This window comes from Cryptomeria japonica, chromosome 6, assembly GCF_030272615.1.
Source record: "Cryptomeria japonica chromosome 6, Sugi_1.0, whole genome shotgun sequence".
NCBI classification, from domain to species: domain Eukaryota; kingdom Viridiplantae; phylum Streptophyta; class Pinopsida; order Cupressales; family Cupressaceae; genus Cryptomeria; species Cryptomeria japonica.
Window position 1 is genome coordinate 527920774 of NC_081410.1, and position 22074 is coordinate 527942847.

A 22074-nucleotide genomic window follows, 5' to 3' on the forward strand; every position below is an offset into this window, starting at 1 on the left:
TTTAGAGGATTTCATCATACTTGGAGGATTTCATCATACTTGATTCTAAGGCCTCATCCAGATCAGACTTTGTCTTCTTTCCTTTCTTAGGCTAGCCTACCGGTTCAGGTTCAGATCTAGGCTTCTTCTTCTATTGCACAACCTTCTCACCATCGATTTGGGGTTTCTGGATCACTCTATCAAATTCACCTTTCTTTGGTGCCTTATGAATTTCTAAATCAGATTCAGTCTCTGATTCCATCAGAGAAACAACTACATACTCTCTTTGTGTCTTCTGCTTCTTCCTCAGAACACCTTTCCCCTTAGCAGATACACCAGATGTCTCGGCTTCAGCAGGATGTGTCTTCATTGGAGTGGGAGAAGGTCCTGTTACCTTTATTTTAATAGGGGCAGATGCAGTCTGCTGTTTCTTTTCTTTTTCAACTGCATCCCTTGCTTCCCTAGCATCCCTGACTCTTTCTCAGGGATGGCCTTCCTCTACAAGAATATCTTCAACAATCTTTGCCACCTTCCTCTTCCTTGCCAGTTCAGTGAATTTGGAGTGTAACTCCATTGACTTCTCTTTGGAGGTTCTGAGCCTCTCCTCCTTGGTGTCTTGTGAAGAATTTAGCAAGTGTTCAACATATGCTTCCAAGGTAGGCTCATCGACCTCATAACCCATTGGCATTATCCAAATAGTCTAGAGTTGAATTGCTTCCATTAGGCATTCATCCTTATTCACCATAAAGAATATTGTCCTATCATATTTCTTGACAATTTCTTTATGTATCCTCACTCTTTGCTTCATTTTATCCTAGAAAGTTTTGAAAAAATCCCATAATGCAACATTTTGATTGTCTTGGTTGCCAATACTGACAAGTCCTTTCTTTATATGTTGCGCTTGACCGGTCTTTCATAAGCCCACTGGACTCTGCCAGTTCCGGGGATTTGGTTCATGAAGTAGAGGGTTAGGCAGATAATCAAAATTCCAAATTTAAAAACATGCTTCTTATCCTTTTTAATCTTTTTAAAATTTATCAGCAACTCCTCCAACAACACACAACATAGGTCATAATGATCATCTTCCTTGACCATTTTGTAAGCAACATGAATTGCGGTGCCAGATACCGAATTCAGTCTGTTGGATTGATACACCTAATAACCAATCACCATTGAAGAAAATTTAACATCATATTCTTTTATTGTAGTGATCTTCATTGATCTCCCATCAAATTCTACATTGGTTAGTTTGTTTACGGTAGGGTTTGTAACCTTCCGTAGCCCTGGCTTCTCACCGATTTGATTCAAGTAGGTAACTACCTTAATTGAATCCATAGTGACCTTGTAAGGTTGGTCCAACCACATAAATTTAGCATGGATCCTGCTCAACACATATCTTACCCACTCCTCATCAAAAGTCGAAAGTTCACAAATTGGGTGAAACCCTTTTTCTTCAATTGTGCAAATTCTAGCTTACGATTGCCGATATCATCCATGATTTTGTCAGTATACAGGTCCAAGATGTCTTCCGAGCTGGTTTCTTCAATTTCATAGTGAATATAAGCTCGAACATCATCGACATGCAAAACTTGATATGGAACAAAGGAAAATGTTCCAACTGGGTCGTCTTCCATTGATTTGTAAGGGCATTTCTTGAATACAAGACAATTCATGTCTTTAACCTCAACCACCAGTGGAGTAGCAATGGAAGATGCAGATGCCATTTTAAAATATCAGAAAATCAGACTCAGAAAAATGCCCTTTGAGAAATATCTTAACCAATTGTCGGATGCCCTAGATCGCTTTGCCGAATTTCTTTAAGCTCTTTGATCGCCTGGAAACTTTGATCGCCTTGTTCTTTAGTTTCAAAACACTATTTTCAAAGTGAAGAATGATTCTCGTATCTACCCTTTTAACTTTGCAAACCCTAATTTCACTTTGAAATAAATGCACCTCAAATATTCAATCAGATGCCCTGTTCAGCTACCGTATGCCAAAATCAACCATCTGAGTTCTGAATATCAACTGCCATCTGTAATCCATTGACCATAGATCTGATCAAAAGGGTATTGCAAGATTCTCATTGGTTTGCCTCTCCCTAAGGCCAAAATCCCTAGTTACCGGATGAAGATTTTGCACCAGATTCAGGTACAGATCTGTTATCTACCTTAGATCCATCCTTCTTTACCCACATCTTCTTATCTTGATCTCTGATCTCATCAACTTTTGCCTTTCCTTTTTCATCTAATTTGTTCTTATCAACCAGAGCACTGTTTTTTCTTCTGCAGTACTTTGCAATGTGCCTGGTTTTGTTGAATGTTTTACAAACAATATTACTCTTCATAGGTCTGAAGTTCACCTGGTTCTCTCTTGTCTTGCACTAATTAGAGATGTGTCCAAACATTCCACGGGCATAGCATCTTTTGTTCTGAAAGTTATTCATGATGACTCTACACACATTTGACTTATGTCCAAAATTATTGCATATGAAACACTGATCAGTAAAGGTAGAAACATTGTTCGTATTGTTCATCATATTGTTATTGTTTATCATTCCATTATTCATCCTACTTCTGCGCTGACTTGCCATATGACCAAATTTGTTGCAAGTAAAAAATCTACCATTGAATTTATGAGCATTAGGTTGTCTTACCGGAGGATTCTTGTTCCTCTTCTGATCAAGTTTAGCATTGTCTTGTCCAGATCCGGAGGATTCAGCTTTCTCAAATCCTAGGCCTCGCATATCCTTTCCATGTCTCTGACTTTCCAGCATCTCATCAAGTCTTGCTGAACTGGCTTTAAATTTATCTTTGTATTCATTGGCAGTAGCAAGTTAATCCCTCAAGGTAGCAACCTATCTTTCAAGTTCTTGACCAATATTCCTTGATTGTGTCAATTCAAGCTTCAACTAATCATTCTCGTAAGTAAGCCTGAAGCATTCATCAACTCTTTCCTTCAATGATTGTGCCAGATTTTCTTCATTCTTTTTTTGGTCCTCGATCTCCTTAGTCAGTCTCATCACAATGGATTGCATATCATTCTTCAAAGCATCATTCTCTCTCTCAAGCTTGTTAACCTCATCATCTTTGTCCCAGTATTCCATTATTTGATCTTCTTTCTCCTTCAACTTGTCCATTAATTCCTTCCTCTTTTCTCTGTAGATACTTGCTTGATCCTTCAACTCACTAATGAATTCATGAGAAACATTCAAATTCTTCTTCAAGGTACAAACCTCACTTCTAGCAGCATCAATATCCTCAAGTGCCACATTGAGTTGTCTCTGGAAACTAGAATCCATTGAATTAATCTCCCAGATCTTCCTCAAGTGGTCAAGCTTCCTCAAAGGAACTAGGCTTTGATACCAATTGTTGAAATTAGGGATCATTGAGAGGGGGGGTGAATCAGTGATCTACATGAAATTGAAACAACAAACTTATTCTTTATCCACCGGTTAACAATGCATAGCATATAAGAACATAAACATGCAACAATAAAAACACAAATCCACAACACCATGATTTTTACGTGGAAACTCAGAAAGGGAAAAACCATGGTGGGGTTGGAACCCACAATATTTATATACTATAGCCAAAAGTACATAAATAGGAATGCACTTGCATTCACGCTCACTGCCTAGAGCTCACTGCTCAATAAAGTTTCCCAGAGGGATACAACCCTCAAGGAAGTCTCACTGACTTACAATTTATTTACAATGTGTAAATACAATGAAATCAACTCTTAATCAACATCTAACTATGCAAAGATGAGTTTCGGTTAGGCTTTGAATCTTTGACTGTCTCTATTCTGCTAAATACTATATCTCTGTCTTAGTTAGCTACCGGTTGATCTGAAAGCAAATTGCGCTCAATCGCACCAAAATGGAACACCATACACACAACACACCAGAAATCAATCGCCAAAACAATCTTATATATTCCGTCTTACCACAAAAACAATCTCCTTCAATTCAACTTCAATAAGTGTAATGTGTAGATCAAGTGGCTTCAGTCATGAACAAAACATAGCATCGGACAAAAAGATTATAACCACACGCTTCCTAAAGGTCTTCAATATCATCGAGATAACAAAAATAATCACCAAAAACACCATAGTCAATGGAGATCATTCTGGATAAAAGCATTACTCAAATACCCTGTTTTGCCTTGTTTTGTCGGTTAATTGTCTACCAGTTACCTCCATCTACCGGATAAGATGAGTCACGACCATTAGATTGAACCACCATGAAGTGTTGCCATCAATGACAACCCTAAACAAATAATCAACCACTAAAAGTCTCTTGAAATCACCAGATGAGTGTCAATTGCCAACACTTTTTTGGTCGGATTTTTGGGATGGTAATCCTGCTCTTCTTACCATGTATTCGCATTTACAGTCCCTCTATGATAGGTTTCTAGTAGCTGGTTGGGAGAAGGTTATGCATTATAAGTGTGTTTGGAATATAGGCCTAACTGTGGGGTACAAATGGAGGGAGCCTGGTAAATGGCTGTCGAGGGAGGGGAGGGTTTAGAGGAGCATCGAAACGATGGCTCACATTCTTGCTTCTAGGGCATGCAACTCTTTGTCTGGGTAGGATGTTTTGGCTTGGGGCAGTGCCTCGATGAGAAAACACTCAGCTTTTGTAGGTTATTTGGAGCTTCTCAAATAGATGTTTGGAGATATGGAGGTACTGTGGTGGAAGCAGGTCTTGAGTAAATACTCTTGGCCAAAGTGCAATTTTTTCATGTGGCTGGTTACTCATAATCAATGTCTTACATGGGATATGTAATGCCCCGCCAGAAACCCCTAAGGAAAACAATCCAACTAGGCAACTAAAAGTGTGTAAATTTTTTTTTTTTTTAAATTAAGTGCATAATCATATCAATAGCACGTTTAATGACACAACGGAAGTCTAACACCTGATTCCCTAAGGGTTACCAACAAAGATTACTTTGTAGATTATATTAACACCATGGAAAATCCTATTGTTTAGCTATTTAGGAAAATTAAATGTTTAAGATAAAAACTACACATACATCTGAATTCCATAATGAAAGAATCAAAGTACTCCAATATATTTATTTCCAATAGATCACATATACAAGAGATTATAGCAACTGAATAACATACATTCCAATGACTCCTTTTTACAACATCCATAAATACATGGTTACCAAAAAAATGCCATGAATTACAAAGTTAAAATATCAAGGTTCCATAAAGGTTTGATACAATGACCTCAATACTTCAACTGAACAATGATCACAAACAAGAACTGGTACATGAAACCACGAACCAAGAACATCAGCGAAGTCCTTCCTCGCTTGAAGATACATTCCAGAACATCCGATGGGAAGTGGCACTACCACCCGACCATGTGATTCCGAAATGGAACCATCCCACTGTGCTGGAGATAGTAGATAACCCTCAAGCAAGCAAAATGAGACAAGTACGAAAGGACTACAAGACTCCACAAACATTCATGTGACTCAACTCACAAACACTAGTGACTCTAAGGAGATAGTGTCATTGCATAGCTTACGATGGATACCATGGTACAACCTCCTAGGTCCCAGCTCTCTATCCTGGTAACCTCTCCCGGCTTCCAACTCCAACTAAGTCTCATGCGGACCCTACCAATCCTTTCATGAAGACAAGGTGGTTAGTTTGCCATTCCAGGCCTTCTCGTAGCATTATGAGCCCTGTACAAGCACTACACCTATGCACGAGGCACATTATCTTAATTAATGTTTATTTCATCCATATCAATTTTTAGGTTATCACTTTTTAACTAACTTTCGACGGGTTATCTTGTCATCCACTTTGGGCACGGCCCCCGCTCGAAAGCCACTCTCTCTCATAGGACACTACAGGATAGTTCTCTTTATTAGAACTCTATGTCGACATGGACAACCATACCTAATCCTGACATACCACAGGTGAAGGAAACAAATTTCACTAACCATAGATTGACCATGTGGACAAAACACGCAATGGCTCAGGTTATACAATCTACACCTGACCAAGAAATATAATAACATTGAACACAATGACATCTCAAACAAAATCACAACGGAATTTAAACTTGACTGCAACACCTTTTACACAAGACCTAATACAGACAATCTTTCTTAAAACAGCCAAATGTATAAATAGCTTGCAATTTAAGATTTCCAAAAAATAATAAGAATTTCAACTATATTAAACCAAATAAATCAAAGTCGTCATTTGTTGAGAAAAGAGGTAAATAAATCAGGGCACATGGACATCTAGAGAGCTTAGAATTTTAATTCATAAGAAATGTCGATACTTTCTTAAAGAAACATATTTGCTATATTACGTCTTCCATAACATCTATCATGCTCCCTATCCACTAACCCTATAATATAACTACAAGATTAAATATCCCTATTCACTACTATAGAAATTAAATTAGTTAACATTTATTTCACTATGATTTCCATTCAGCTATTTTAAACGACTAATAATTATATTTTTAATTAACAATGATATAAGCATAATCATATAAATCACCATAACCTATGTTCAAAAATACAAATTCCACCCTTCCTTAAATATTAAACAAAATCAAATGAAACCCTGACCTCTTTGCAAGCTTGAATTTGATTTGTGAAACTTCTGACGATCTTCCAGCAATTAGCTCTATGCCTTGCTTGTCAATCTCAAACTTGCTATTCTTCAACTCACTATTCTCCAACTTGCTATTCTCCAACTTGCTATTCTCTATTCCTTCGTTGCATCTCCATCCCCCCTTCTCTTCCCACTCAATGGTTATATATATAGTGTAGCCGTCTACCCACTTTCCTACTTTCGGGCTATCTCTACTAGAGGTGGATTGATTCCAAGTGACACCACTCAAGATCTAATTACAACATAACAGTCCTAGTCGTAATTGAACACCTATGTGTTCATCATGTAAAGTTCTTCATTACCTATTTCATGACACCACACTTCTAAAGCGGTTAAGTCCTTATTTATAGATAATACATGTGGCTTTTGACTTCAATACTAAATTGACTTTACTAAAAATAGCTTCCTAAAAATAAGCAAATTAAATAACTATCTAATACACGTTGATAATGGTGGATATGGGTGGGTTTACGTGGGTTGGTAAACCACATTATTCTCCAAGTTACTCCCTACATTACCTCCTAACCCTTCATTAATTCACTCCACCACATACCTTAATGGATATGGTTGCATGTTAATCGGTGCCTCCATTGAATTTGCATGTTAACGTGGGCTATGCATAATGTAAAGGGAGGAGGGGCAAGTATAATAAAAAGGGAGGAGGGTGGTCGGTAGAAATACTGACCCCTCCCTTTATTAAGGAGGTGGTCGATAGTAATATCGACCACCCTACTTATTAGTTTTTATTAAAACTTTATTAAAACTTACAACCCGCCACCCTCCAATATTTGCTATTTATATTATGTTATATATTTTTTTTAATTTATTTTAATTTCCATTTTTTTTCTTTATTATATATTTTTATTATAAAGTTAATTAATTAATGACCCTTTTATTAATATAAATATTTAAACATTAATATTTAACAAATTAAATATATATGTAAATATATATATTTTGATTCTTCAATAAAACAATATTTATAATTAATTTTTTTTTTTTTAAAATATATTTTTTTAATATATCATAATTACATATTTATATATTTGTATATGATCGATTCATATACATATGTATAATATGTATTTATATTTATTCTCACGATAATTGTTTATATATATATATAGACGATCGATTTCACAATTATCTAACTAATATTTATATAAAATTTGTATTATTGTAACCAAAACGATGCTTACTAAAGATGTATTTCTTTTTGTATGAAAGACAATAAACATTCGATATATAGTACGTTACGTCGTAAAATCCAACTTATAAATAATCCTATTAAGAATGATCAACATAATTGAATATGACTCATAATTACCTACGTGTATATGAATATGTATATGTCTGAGTCCGAATCTACATATTAAATACGTATAACGATAGTATAAATTGAAAACCAATCATCGAACATAGTTTTCGATAATTCGCCTACTTCTACACGAAGGACGTTAAATCCTAGCATCACTATTATCAACAATCTTTCACCCTTCATGGACAAATAAACACAAGAAGCAATAATTAAAATCACTAAACACACAAACAAAGCAAACCTCAAGCAAATACTCACAAAAATCAAACAACAAAATATGAAGGCCGAACAAACTAACCGGACGACCAACTGACAACACTGACACGAGTGTAATTGAATCAAATAGGGTCAACTACTATCTCCTCCATTTCCATCGGAAACTATATAAGGTACGCTCATACCTGTGAAGCCAGGTGGAGACGATACCTCGTACCTACCCGGTACTTGTACCTGCAATATCTTGCATCATTGAACCACACATGCATATATATAATATAGAAAACACGACATACACATCGATGAAGGAGGATCATGACGTTCCCTGTCTCATCGAAATGAGTGAAGGAAAATCGTCCCATTGCATCCAATACACTCGCAGACACACAACATATAATTCCACATTGCATAGATAAAGTAAAATGTTAGTACATAGCAATAATCCATAAAATGCCATAAATCACAAGTACTAAAATACTGCAAATAAGTTATGCATCTCATTCAGATAAAGTGTGGAATAATGTCATATAAGTCTGAATAACAAATCATGGTAATGTATCCACTGAAAGTAAACAATAATAAAATATGAGTCTAATGAGTTCAAACGAGTAGGGGTACTACAGGATAATTTATGTAAGCGGGGATTCCAAGGTCCCTTGATGTGCATTTTGTGTCACATTGATGTGGAATCTGTCTCTCATCTTTTCTTTCAGTGTTCCTTTGCTAAGGGGATCTGACATGTATTGTTGTAAGTTTGGGGCCAATCCTGTTGGCATGTCTCTTCTCTGGTTGAGTTTTGGGCCCATTGGGGAAGAACCCCTATGAAGACCTCTTTCCTTCAAGTGACCTAGGCTATTGGTCCCTCTTTAGTTATTTGGCATATTTGGTTGGAACTTCTAGGAATCGTAGTATTTTTTAGGATGGTAGGATAGTTTTTTAGCATTTGTGGTGGAAAATTGTTCATTCTCTTCAGGAGACTGTTCTTGCAAAATGTGACTTTTTTGGAGGTGTGGATCCTAGGGAGGTTATCATTTGTACTTGCCTTACTCTCCCTCTTCAAGGAGGTACATCGCCAATTGTTGGTCAGGTTATGAGGAATTGGTGTAGACACCCTCTGTGCAGAATAAATAGGGAGGGTCGTTGGACCCATCCACCTCAGGGAGTTTTCAAAATTAAGACTAATGGTTCCTCCCGTGGGAATCGTGGTCATATTGGTATTGGTGGGGTTGGTCGTGATAGTTTTGGGGACATCGAGTTTATTTTTTCTGTGTATAAGGCCTTTACATGAATAATCTTATGGAGGCTATGACCATCTTGTACGTTGTTGAACATAGCTCTATTCTTGGGTGGAGAAGAATCATTTGTGAGTCTGATTCTTAGGTGGTGGTCACTTTTCTTAATAGACAACAGTTGGATGGTGTTAGCTAGCAATTATAGTTGATTATTAGGCAATTCTTTGGTTCTGTTGCGCTTTCGATTATGTTGTTTTTAGGCATATTCCTAGGGAGTGGAATGGGGTTGCTAATTGTTTGGCCAAATGGGCTTCTGATCAAATGTATGCCTAGAATATTGATGATAAGGGGCAATTGCCTCCTGAGATGGCTGCTTTGTTAGATTGTTTAGTGGACAGTGACAAGGCTCTTTAAGCCCCTTGTGGGACAACTTGTTCTTCTTTGTATCTTTCTTGTTCTTGAATAAATTTTTACCCTTCTTTTAATTTAAATGGGAGAAATATGTCTTGTCTACATGAACGCACTTATTATAACTCAAAATCATATACAATATATTTAATGTGTTTGGCTTAAGCTCATCATAGTTGTAGGGCACATGCATTGAATGCATTAACATGAGGAGTGACATGATATCTTATAACTATAACTATTGGTGCATGGAAAGTGGCACTAGCTCAAAACATTCTTCAATTTAAATTATAGACATAAGACTGCGATGATGGAAGTTCAGAAAATTGTGCCTCCCAACCTGATTATTCTTATCTCTTTTAACCGTTACTCTTGTTTCTTCAAAGATTGGAGGTGGCTAAATAGTTGCAACCTTAGATCCTCACCCCTTAGAGATCTTTACAAGCAACTAGTGTCGGACATAACCTTATCTCATCAATTAGACTCTATTTGAAGATGCAAGCTAAAACAAACCAGCTAAAATAAACTCAGCCTCCAAATTTGGAAATCCAAAGCTGACTCCCAATCCCAGCTTATTATTTGGAAGCTTCTCCATGTGAAACTCCCAATGGGACCCCGACTTAACTTCTTCGTCCCACCCCCTCCTTGTTCCTTTTGTGGTAAGCTTGAATCCTTCAAGCATTGCTTTGGGTCTTGCCCTCATGTACAACTATTATGGAATGAACTTTTTGCTTTCTTACCTGCCCTTTTCCACTTTCCTTGGTCTTAGAAAGCTGATCTTCTCTGATCGTCAAATGCTCATAACATGATTTCCAGTTCCTTCCACTTAACCATAATCAAACATATTTTAAAATTTAGATGTTTGTTTGCTCTATCCCACTCCTTTTCTCCTTTAGAGATTGAAGTCCAAACTATTTGCTCAACCTCTTAACTGTAATGATGTTCATACTTAGCTCTTTATAAGATCAAGACAATGCTAGCAGGGTACAAGCAGAAGATCTCCTAACTTAGTTGAAGCATAAGATTTCATTCTTGGATAGAAAATTGAGACTATTCATCCAACCAGACCAATGGAATACTGCTGGAGACCATGAAGACCCAGAAAAGGAAGGTGCCTAATTCTTCAGTAGCTATCATTGTCACTCAACCAACTAGTTGTAACTGTTTTTTTACAGACTTCAACATCTTTAGATGGTTCTTGTTCAGCCTGTTACAATGAAGTTTTATTTGGCTAAGTTACGTTGTTTGTTAAAGTTTTTAGTCCTGATGCTTGACGTAGAATTCCAGTTGATAGTACAACTGATTTGAGTCCATTGTCTTTGAAAAAATTTGTTGCCAGCTAAGTCTTCGCCACAGTGAAAAGTTCCATGGCTGAGTTTATATTGTTTTCTGCAGTTTTCTATAAGAAAGCTTCAACTGATTGCAGTTGAGATCCGGTTTGTAATGTATGAATTGCTCTTCTACTTTTATTTTTTCATATATATAAATAACAGCAGCTACGAGAACATGCGACATCTACGCTTCTAAGTTCCTTATCTTGAAAGCAAGACTCTTATCTGTTTCGTCAATTTTGGTAGGCTGAAACAAAATAATGCCAGTCCAAGTCAATTTTGATGGGCTGAAATAAAATAATGCGAGAACAAGTCAATTTCAATAGATCGAAATAAAATAATGCGAGACCAAGTTAATTGCGACAGGCTGAAACGAGATCATGCTACACTATATAATGGCGAAGAGTTGTATATGCTAAACATTGTAACATAACATTTCAACTTCATTCATATCTGCACAGAAGAAAATACTGTAATGGCGAATGTGGGCACGAAAAAGTTGGGGCAGCAGGGACTGTGTGTGTCTGAACAGGGTCTGGGATGTATGGGTATGTCCTTTTTGTACGGCCCTCCCAAACCTGAGCAAGAGATGATTGACCTCATTCACTATGCTGTCAACAGAGGTGTCACTTTACTTGATACTTCAGACATGTATGGACCAGAAACAAATGAAATTCTTCTAGGAAAGGTCAGTTTTGTTACCAAATATTAATCTCACACTTCCAGGGCTTTCAAAAAATATGCCTAAAAGCTTTACAGATGGTTGTCCGTGTTCTCTTTCAGAAGTGTCCTGTTTTCAATTCTTAATCATATTGTTCTAACTTAATGTATTTTCTCATTGTTCTAACTTATGCATATTGCCTTTATTGTTCCTAAATAGGCTCTGAAAGGCATCAGAGAGAAGGTCCAGATTGCCACTAAGTTTGGAATCACTTGGGCTAATGGAGAGTTCGGCGTGAGCGGAGATCCTGCATACGTCAGGGCTGCCTGTGAAGCAAGCCTCAAGAGGCTTGATGTAGACTACATCGATCTTTATTATCAGCACAGGGTGGATACTACTGTACCCATAGAAGCTACTGTAAGTCTTCAGATCTCAAACCTGTAATCTTTCACCAAAATATTTTTTATCAGCTACTGTAAGTCTTGAAGATTTGAAACCTGTAATATTGCGGCAAGATATGCTTCATCAAGTTACTGTAATTCTTAAGATTTCAAACTTGTAATCTGGCTGCAAAATGTTCTTTTATCAAGCTTTTACTGAGGTCTAGCAAAACAAAATAAATCTGATAACAAGCAATTGACTTGGCCTTTTACACAGATGGGTGAACTGAAGAAGCTGGTAGAAGAGGGAAAGATAAAATATGTGGGTCTGTCAGAAGCCTCTGCTTCAACAATCCGTAGAGCCCATGCAGTGCATCCAATCACTGCTGTAGAGCTTGAATGGTCTCTCTGGACTAGGGATTCCGAGGCCCAAATTATTCCTACCTGCAGGTATACAATATGACAGTACAATAACACAACAGTCAGTAATTTCATTTTTCATTCATTTATGTAGAGCACTGAGAACAAATATTTGTGAATTTGGGTTTATACCAAAATTTGAATTGGAGTTTTTAATAAAAAGCTTCTATGAATTTAAATAAGTCGTTTGAGATGCTGATTAATTTAATTTTGCTACTTCCATTCGCAGGGAGTTGGGGATTGGGATTGTTACATACAGCCCTTTAGGGAGGGGTTTCTTTGCCTCAGGAGCAAAACTTCTTGAAAGTGTGACTGATTATGACTACCGTAAGGTATAGGATTGAATTTTTCTTTTGGTATGTAAATTCAAGTTCAAACAAAATAAAATCTGAACACAAATCTGTTTTACGAGATCAAAGTGGAGAATTGATGGTGACAATTACTTTGAGTTCATTTTATGATTCTAGATTAATCCAGATCGTATAATTGATTTGTTAAACAGGGGAGTCCAAGGCTTCAAGGTGAGAATCTTGAGCACAACCAAGCTCTATTCCAAAAGCTAAGTGAGATCAGTTCACGAAAAGGGTGCAGCCCAAGCCAGCTTGCTCTTGCATGGGTTCAGCACCAGGGTAATGATGTTGTGCCCATACCCGGAACCACCAAAATTAAGAACCTGAACGATAACATATTCTCGGTCTCTGTACATCTGTCTGCAGATGAGATGAAGGAAATAGAGGCCATTTTCCCTGTAGATGCTGCAGCTGGAGGTCGAAGCAGGGAAGAGGAATTGCAAATGAGCTGGATGAATTCAGAAACACCCCCTTACAGTACTCTCCATTGAATGAAAGCACATAAATGTTTGTATGTAACCTGCGTGAAATAAGGGCTTTGCAGGGCAGAGCATTTGCAATTGAACTAGATAAATTATGGCATATGAAGCATTAGTAACCTAGAAAAAGTTCCCAATAAATAGTTTTTTTGGTCTTGTTCTACTATATCTTATTAGATATAGTATTTTCACAAACTATTAATAAAGAGCTTTGGTTTTTTTCAGTCTTGTTCTACTATATCAGTAATATCTTATGAAAGATGTACTGTTTTTCAGTCTTGTTCTACTATTAGTACAATCTATTAATAGAGAGCTTTTGTTAAATAACTGTATAAAGATTTATAAACCTGATAGAAATATATGTCATTAATACTATTCATTAATAGAAAGACATAAAAATGAAATTGAAATATATGTTTAAGACCAGTTAACTATTTCTATTTCTCTATGAATACTGGGATATTAACATTTTGGCAGGACAATATTTATGGACTTGTGATAAACCCAAACACTTCCAGTCAAGAGTTTGTAATATAGATCTAATAAATGAGCTGTAATGTCCTCAACCTTCTCTCAAAGACATAATTTGTGGGTTCGAGCATCAGGATAATCTAAAATGCCCATCTGGTGCCAATTACATGTTTTATTACCAAGACTGTGTACAAGAACCGGTGGCTACAAATAAATTCACATTTCCTTGAAACAGTATTAGACACACTCAGAGAAGTAATATCATCACCGAATAAGGACCATATATGAAAAAAACCCATACACAAATTCTCGAGTCATTTCTGATCATTTTAGTTTAAACAAAAATAATTATATAATGGTAATAAGTTGTATGTGGGAAATATTTGTCATATCACTTTCAATTTTATTGGTATATAGAGAAGAAAATAGTGTCATGCAGAATATGGGTAGAGAAAAGTTTGGACAGCAGGGTCTGGGATGTATGGGTATGTCTTTTTGTAACAGTGGTGTCACACCTGAGCAAGAAATGATACACCTCATTCAATGTTGTGGACAGAGGTCTCACTTTTCTTGATACTTCAGAAATCAATGAAATGCTTATAGTAAAATTCAGTAATATGATTAAATCTAATATGACAGCTCCATGATAATTGAAAACAAGATGGCTTTGAACAAACTGCCTGCAAGCTTTACAAACAGTTGATTTGGGACAAAGCATTACTTAAAAGTGATCTAATGTAACTTTAAAGATGCATATATTGAAACCATTAATCGAAAAATATTGTCCCTGGTCTCTTCCATCAGTATATATTGTTTTCAGCTATTAAGATACATTGTTTCCAATACTTAAAATCTATTACTTATATGCACTCAATTTATTTTCTAATAACTTACTTGTAGGTGAGGTTGGCCATGGTCTTGTTTTCTTTTCCTTGAGGCATTGATCAAAATTGTTGAAAAAATATTTCTTCCCTTCTCTCTTCCATACAACCTTTGCAGGAATTGAACCAAAGTTGTATGCAATTCCTTCTTCAAACAGGTTGTATGGCTTTGGAGGATCAAGGCCTAGTAATAAGACTAGATTACCAAACCCAAAAACTGCTATCAAGCGATTGACTTTGCCATTTATACAAATGGGTGAATCCAAGAGGATTTCAGAAGAGGGAAATATAAATTATACAGCCTCTGCTTCAACAATTCATAGAGCCCGTGCAGTGCATCCCATCTCCGATGGTCTCTCTAGAGTAGGGATTCTCAAGCCCAAATTATTCCCACCTACAGGTATACAGTGTGACAGTATAATAGCTCAATAGTCAGTAATTTCTTTTGTGCAGAGATCTGAGAATAAATATTGGAAGGATTGAAAAAGTATCTTGGTACAATTTTTCACAATTACAAACTTTGTAAGAGATATTTGTGACTTGCAACTCATCTTCTCATGGTGGATTTTGCTAAGTCGCTATTGACACCATATATTTTAAGTTGTATGGTTTGTTATTCTTGAACCTAAACTAACTTCTTTTACCTAGTGTTTTATTTATCAATAAACATTTATCAAGGCCTCTTGCTGGGATCTAAATTGCCTCATCTAAGGATTATCAATCTTTCTTGTTTATTTCGTAGACAACTTGAGGTTTTAAAGAACTTTTTTTTTTCACTAGACTTCAAGAAGCTTGGACTTGCATTTAAGGCTTGATAGTTTTTATGGCACATGATTTTATTAAGAGACCAACCTTGTCTCTCTTTTAAATTTTCTCGTATTTGACATGCTTTCTAAGTGCAGATTCCTTGTAGCGTTTGGAAAGACGAGAATTTGTTATTTTGTTGGTTGCGTAGTTATTCATTTTTTGTTTTACACTAAAGCTATGATTTTCTCTAATGTACTAATGTAGATTTAGATGCAAGCAAACAAGGTTGCATTTGAAGTTGCTCACTTATAGGTTCTTCTAGACAAATGGGTAATGACATATGTACTATTTCTAGAGTGCCATCTCCTTTTATCTCCCACCAAGGTCACTTTCCTTGACATAGACATGGACTAGTGAGCCTACCAAAAGAGATCACTGCTCCCAATCACATTAATTCCAATCACCTTCCATGCAGCCAAATGATCAAGTTATCTATGGCTGGTTCTAGCCTTCTTGCCCATTTTTCACTTCTTCACTTGGATAAGGTACTTTTGGGTGGCTAGATTATGGCAGATTTTTCACTAGAGTTGATTGTAACTTCTCTTGTTCATGTCTAGCAACTTGTATATGGAGATCAAGAAGAGGAGGGTGCTCTTTTAGTTGGGAATTGATTTGTAATGGTTGCTTCCTCATTGATGTATGAGGTAAGCTAGATTACCGCGATCTATTCTTAATGGTGTAGCTCTCAATGTCTGACATCTTTGCTAGTTCTTGATATTTGGACTTGGGCCCCTAGATTTTATTTATTGTTTGGGCTTGGCATGATAGACTTTGAAGACGTGCCTCTACCACCCATGTTTTTTTTTTAGACCATTGGGGCAATGACCCTTGTAGTTGCTAGAGTGTCATCTCTTGCTATCTCCTATCAAGTTCATTGGACTCCTAACATATATGTGGATGTAGTGAGCCTACCAAAAGATATCATGGTTCCTAGTCACGTGTATTTCAATCACCTACTAGACAATCCGAGGATCATATTCCTTATGGGTGGTCCTAACCTTCTTGCCCATCTTTGCCCTCTTCACTTTTGAAAGGTACATCTAGGTGCTTAGATTATGACAATTCTTTTCCATTATAGTAGATGATTTCTCTTATTTATGTCTGGCAACTTGTAAATGAAGATCAAGAAGTGGATAGTGTTCTTACTAGTTGGGAATTGGTTCCTAATGGTTTATTCCTTGTTGGTGTATGGAGAAAACTAGATTATCATGATTCCTTCCTAACAGTGTAGCTGTCATTGTCTAGCAACATTTTTGGTTCTTGTATTTTGTGCTTGTCCCCCTAAATTATATTTTAATTTTGTCTATTTTTTGAACTTGACCCTACATCCACCCTTTATTTTGTGAAAAATATAATATTCTCTTTTTAATATAAATGTTGTTATTCATTAAAAAATAAAAACAAAACTAAAATGAAAATGACATGAAAAGTCAAATCTCATCATTACAAATTTAAAGATTACTTTGTTCTTTATGCACAAAAAATTGGAAGTTGTTTCTTGTTATTAGAATTTAAACAAAATAGATAAGAGAGAATCTTTCTAAAATTATATTTTTATATTTTTTATTTTCAAATATTAAAAATAAGTCAGGTAACGATAAACTTCCAACTGATCTATTATGTCTAATCATGCGAGTCCAACTCAATTTGGATATATACAAAACATCCGTAATATAAGATTTCAAGTTGATTGATATCTGAAGAGGGAGTTGGTCTCATAACATTTCAAACTTGATGTAGAACGTGAGTTCAAAAAAGTTGGGTTAGCAGGGACTTTATAAACATGTATTTGACAGTCATCTATAAAATGGGTGGTGAACAAATTGAATGCTCCTTATTTACAACAACTGTATTTGGTCTGGAATATTCTAGAATCATATCATGGGATGAGCTCAGAAAATGGGAGTTAAAATAGTTTTTATACTCTATCTCATCACTACGCATAGGAGAGATGAACCCAACTTGACTAAAACTAGTTTAATAATGGTATTTTCACATTGTAGTAAAGTAATATTCATAATTTGTGAGCTTGCGTAACAGGATAACAAATTCAAGTTTCAAGGTAGACAATCTAAACTTTCTATCTGGTGCCAATTATCAAGACAAAGCACAAGATTCTATAGCTACAAATAAATTTACATTTCCTTGAAGCAATATTAAACACATTCAAAGAAGTAATATCAACATTGTATAAGGTTCATATTAAAAAGAAACACAACACAAATTCTAAAGTTAGTTCGGATTATTTTAATTGAATGACTAGCGCTTGCACCAAATAGAGGTGTAATGGTAACAGTGATAGCAATATATGCTGAAAGTTTTGCAGTTTTAAATATAATATAAGATATTTGTACAATGCAAGATGTGAATCATTGTGTTCTTTGAGTTGGGTACACTACATACATTTGTCTCTGGAGGTTGAAATGTTTTTGCTCATCTCATTGTCATTTAGTTGAAGATAGCAATGCATGGCATGTGCACAAGTTATGAATCACTATAATTTTGATGCTCTCGTATATGAGTTTTCCTTGCAAGATGGAAATATGTTAGAATTAGCAATAAATGGGTTGTTTATGCTAGAATGCAGATGTGGAAAAATAAAGTTTGTGAGATATGTAAAAATGTAAAAAGTATGAAAGAGATTTAGTTTACAACTGTGTACCTTTTTCTCTGAGAGGGACGATTCATGTAATTGGGCTTCTTCTTTCTTCCTTATAATCGTATATGGGTTGTGTTGCATTTTAGGGTACCACTCGAAGGAGAATGTTGATTTGATGGAGGTCATGCAATGATTTGACTCCGGATATAGCTATGAATGTCAAGCCTTGTCTTTTTGTTTTCCCAATATTGATTGTTGTCTTCTAGAGTGTTAATCCTTGGGATTTGTGTATTGTAATAGCCCATGCCATTGTGAGTGGTATTCGCCTATAATTACCTAGTGAGACAAGTGTTATTAGTACAACTTTTGGATCGTCTGGGTTCCATGGTGGCCAGTAGTTATCAATCCTTGTTATAACACATGTTGGGATGTCTAGGGGTTTGGATCCATGCACATACATGATATCAAACACTTCACCTAGAGCTCCATTTACAAATCTTGTTTGTGTCCATATGTTGATTGTTAGCATGATTCACTAGCCCTTGCACAGTAATACTTTTGTCTTGAGTTGTTCATCATCAACATCCGAAGTTGGTTTGCTTCAAGTATTTGTTGCACTGCTTATCGCAATTGGTCGATTCAATTGTTTTTACATCCTTCAATCACATAGTCTTACGAAGTCATTAATAACAAATAAGTGTATTAAATTGTTAAATTGTTCATTTTAACTTGGTGTAAGTTATTTTTTTGTCCATGTCATTAACAATTGCCAATCCTCTTGTATTGCAATTGTGTGTTGCCAAAATTTACTACCAAAAGTAGGTTATAATAACTATTAAGTCCATGGTTCCTAGATTAAAGCTAAACTTCACTAGCTTAAAATTAGAGACATGGTCTCTAGAAAATTCTTCTAAGCCTTGTGATCTCATTTTCCATTGCAAGCAATTGAAAAAGTTAAAGATGTTTGAAACATATTTTAAGTAGTCTTCCTAACATCCTCCAATATTGATTTGGCATTATGTGTCATTTTTTGAACCTAAGAAATTATGCTTAGATGAGCTATTACTTTACTATAATCCCTAAATATGGTACCTTTCCAAGTTTCCAACTTAACAAATTCTTTGTGATCAATTACTCGCAAAGGAGGATTTATGTGTTGTTGTGTTCAATATGTTCAATGATAAAGATCCTAGATGTGAGAGATTGCCTTCTAAGTTTTATACTCTTTGGGATATTATGGGCAACAATTTTCATAGTTTATCTAGAAGCTTTCCATTATAATTATTTAGGGTGATCAATCAATGAGGACAATAATAAATTCAACCTTAAAATTGATGACCTAGAGGATATTTGCAATTGGTATACCATCACCTTGTTGAATGTCTCCTATAGAATTATTACTAAAGCTTATGCTCTTAAACTATGACATCTTCCTCAACTAGTTTGCCAAGAGCAATGTTTCTCAAAGTTGACTTTTTTAGGACTTATGGATATATTGAATGGCCTTTCAATCTTTCCATACTTCATGCATTATGATTTGGCCCATGTTTGTGCATTCAATTAAGATGCTTTTTCTTGTATCACCATTAATGGTAAGTATTCCAATCCTTTTGAGCTCTTTAAGTCTATTTGTCAAGTTTTCTTTTTAGTCAAAAGCATTTCCTAACCTAATATCTATTCAATTCATCAATTATCACTTTTAGATGACTCCTTTGTCACCCTAATCAAGGATGAGGATAATTAAAATTGAAAGGCTTAAGGTTCAAGAATCCAATTGCAAAAGACTCAATACTACATATAATTTTTCCTTCCTAAGCTTGGCTAATTTGATTCTTTTGGTTGGAAGTGGATTTCTCATGAGGAATTCTTTAGATTTATTAGCACCCCCTTTAACTTTCTAGGCACCCCTTGCTAGGTTATGGAAAGTTTTAATATCCATAATTAAAAAAAAGTTGGCTTCTTGGATCACTAAGCCACTTTCATGCCTAGTAATCTTTTTATCTACTTTATAATTTTGGTAGTTATTCATGTTTACTAATCTTTATGTTGGATTCCTTCTAAGGCTTCCTATTTGAAAATTGAAAAACTCCTTAAGGAGTTTTCAAGCCTCTTTTGATAGTCACAAAGGATATCACATATGGCTTGGGATTATTGACATCTCCTTCATGATTTTAAGGGTCTAGGATTACTCTCAATCTATTGTCAACGCTTAATACTTTGTGCTAAGTGGATTATTAGGACCTTCGAAGATGAGGAAGCTTAGAAAGTTGTCACCTAGCATTATATTTCCTCTATTATTTCCTTTGACTACCACATTGGAAAGGCTTTAACCTCCATACTCTTCTCATTATGAAGGAACTCATTTAGATAAAAGGGACATTTGTGATTAAATAAACATCTAGAACTCTATGTAATCCATCAAGCCTTAGATTTTGTGGGTCAAAAATATTTTCATAATAGTATTTCTATTGATTAATAGTTTATTTAGCCACCACAAGTTATTTCTTGTCAAGACTGGTCATTATCTAAAGCCCAAATTGAGTTTGAGCTTGATTTTTTTTAAATAGAGAAGTAAAAACACCACTAGATCTTCTCAAAAATCTCACCATGAATTTTTTATCATAGCCTAAGGCTAAGTTGAAATTCTAGCTTTATAGCTAGGGCCATCTTTGCCTTCTTCAGTTGGATAAGGTACTTTTGGATGGATAGATTATAGCAAGATTTTTCACTAGAGTTGATTGTAACTTTTCTTGTTCATATCTAGCAACTTGTATATGGAGATCAAGAAGACGAGGGTGCTCATTTAGTTGGGAATTGTTGCCCATCTTTGCCTTCGTTACTTGGATAAGGTACTTTTTGGTGGCTAGATTATAGCAAGATTTTTCACGAGAGTTGATTGTAACTTCTCTTGTTCATATCTAGCAACTTGTAAATGGAGATCAAGAAGATGAGGGTGCACATTTAGTTGGGAATTGATTCCTAATGGTTCCTTCCTCATTGATGTATGAAGCAAACTAGATTACCATGATCCGTTCTCAATGGTGTAGCTCTTGATGCTTGTCATCTTTGTTGGTTCTTATTGTTTGGACTTGGGCCCCTAGATTTCATCTATTGTTTGGGCTTGGTGTGATATACTTTGAGGATTTGCCTTCTACCACCCACAATTTCTTATAGACCATTGGGTTGATAACCCTTCTATAGTTGCTAGAGTGACATCTCTTGCTATCTCCTATCAAGGTCGTTGGACCCCTAACATAGATGTGGATGTAGTGAGCCTACCAAAAGAGATAATGCTTCCTAGTCATGTTTATTTCAATCACCTTCTAGATAACCCAAGGATCATGTTCCTTATGGGTGGTCTTAACCTTTTTGCCCATATTTACTCTCTTCACTTGGGAAAGGTACATCTAGGTGGCTAGATTATAACAAATCTTGTCCACTATAGTAGATCATTTCTCCTATTTATGTCAACCAACTTGTAAAGGAAGATCAAGAAGTGGAGAGTGTTCTTACTAGTTGGGAATTGGTTCCTAATGATTTATTCCTTGTTGGTGTATGGACAAAACTAGATTATCACGATCCCTTCCTAATAGTGTAGCTCTCATTGTCTAGCAACTTTTTTGGTTCTTGTATTTTGTGCTTATCCCCCTAGATTTTGTTTTAATTAATGATTACTTTGATCTTTATGAAAATAACAAATTGAAAGTTGTTTCTTGTTAATATAATTTAAACAAAATATGATGGAGATAATATTTCTAAGCTTATATTTTAATATTTTTTATTCCAAATAATAAAGATAAGTACAATCATGATAAACTTCCAATGGATCTATTATGACTATGAGAATCCAAGTCAATTTGGATAAGCTGAAAGAAAAACATGCTACAGTATTCA

General features: G+C 35.6%; 1 protein-coding gene across 1 annotated transcript; it reads left to right on the forward strand.

The window, feature by feature from the left end:
* Positions 1 to 11539: 11539 nt before the first annotated feature.
* LOC131067981 (auxin-induced protein PCNT115) lies at positions 11540 to 13646 on the forward strand. The gene is made up of 5 exons (XM_058003163.2): positions 11540 to 11820; positions 12013 to 12210; positions 12451 to 12623; positions 12823 to 12925; positions 13096 to 13646. The coding sequence occupies exons 1-5, from the start codon at positions 11608 to 11610 to the stop codon at positions 13432 to 13434; spliced, it is 1026 nt and encodes a 341-aa protein (XP_057859146.2). The 5' UTR covers positions 11540 to 11607; the 3' UTR covers positions 13435 to 13646.
* Positions 13647 to 22074: the final 8428 nt, after the last annotated feature.

What these genes read in the sequence shown, in the direction of transcription:
- LOC131067981 (XM_058003163.2), top strand. Translation starts at nt 11,608, where the DNA reads ATGGCGAATGTGGGCACGAAAAAGTTGGGGCAGCAGGGACTGTGTGTG. An exon ending in CAAATTATTCCTACCTGCAG is followed by an intron (nt 12,624 to 12,822) that starts GTATACAATATG and finishes TTCCATTCGCAG; the next exon opens with GGAGTTGGGGATTGGGATTG. An exon ending in CTGATTATGACTACCGTAAG is followed by an intron (nt 12,926 to 13,095) that starts GTATAGGATTGA and finishes TTTGTTAAACAG; the next exon opens with GGGAGTCCAAGGCTTCAAGG.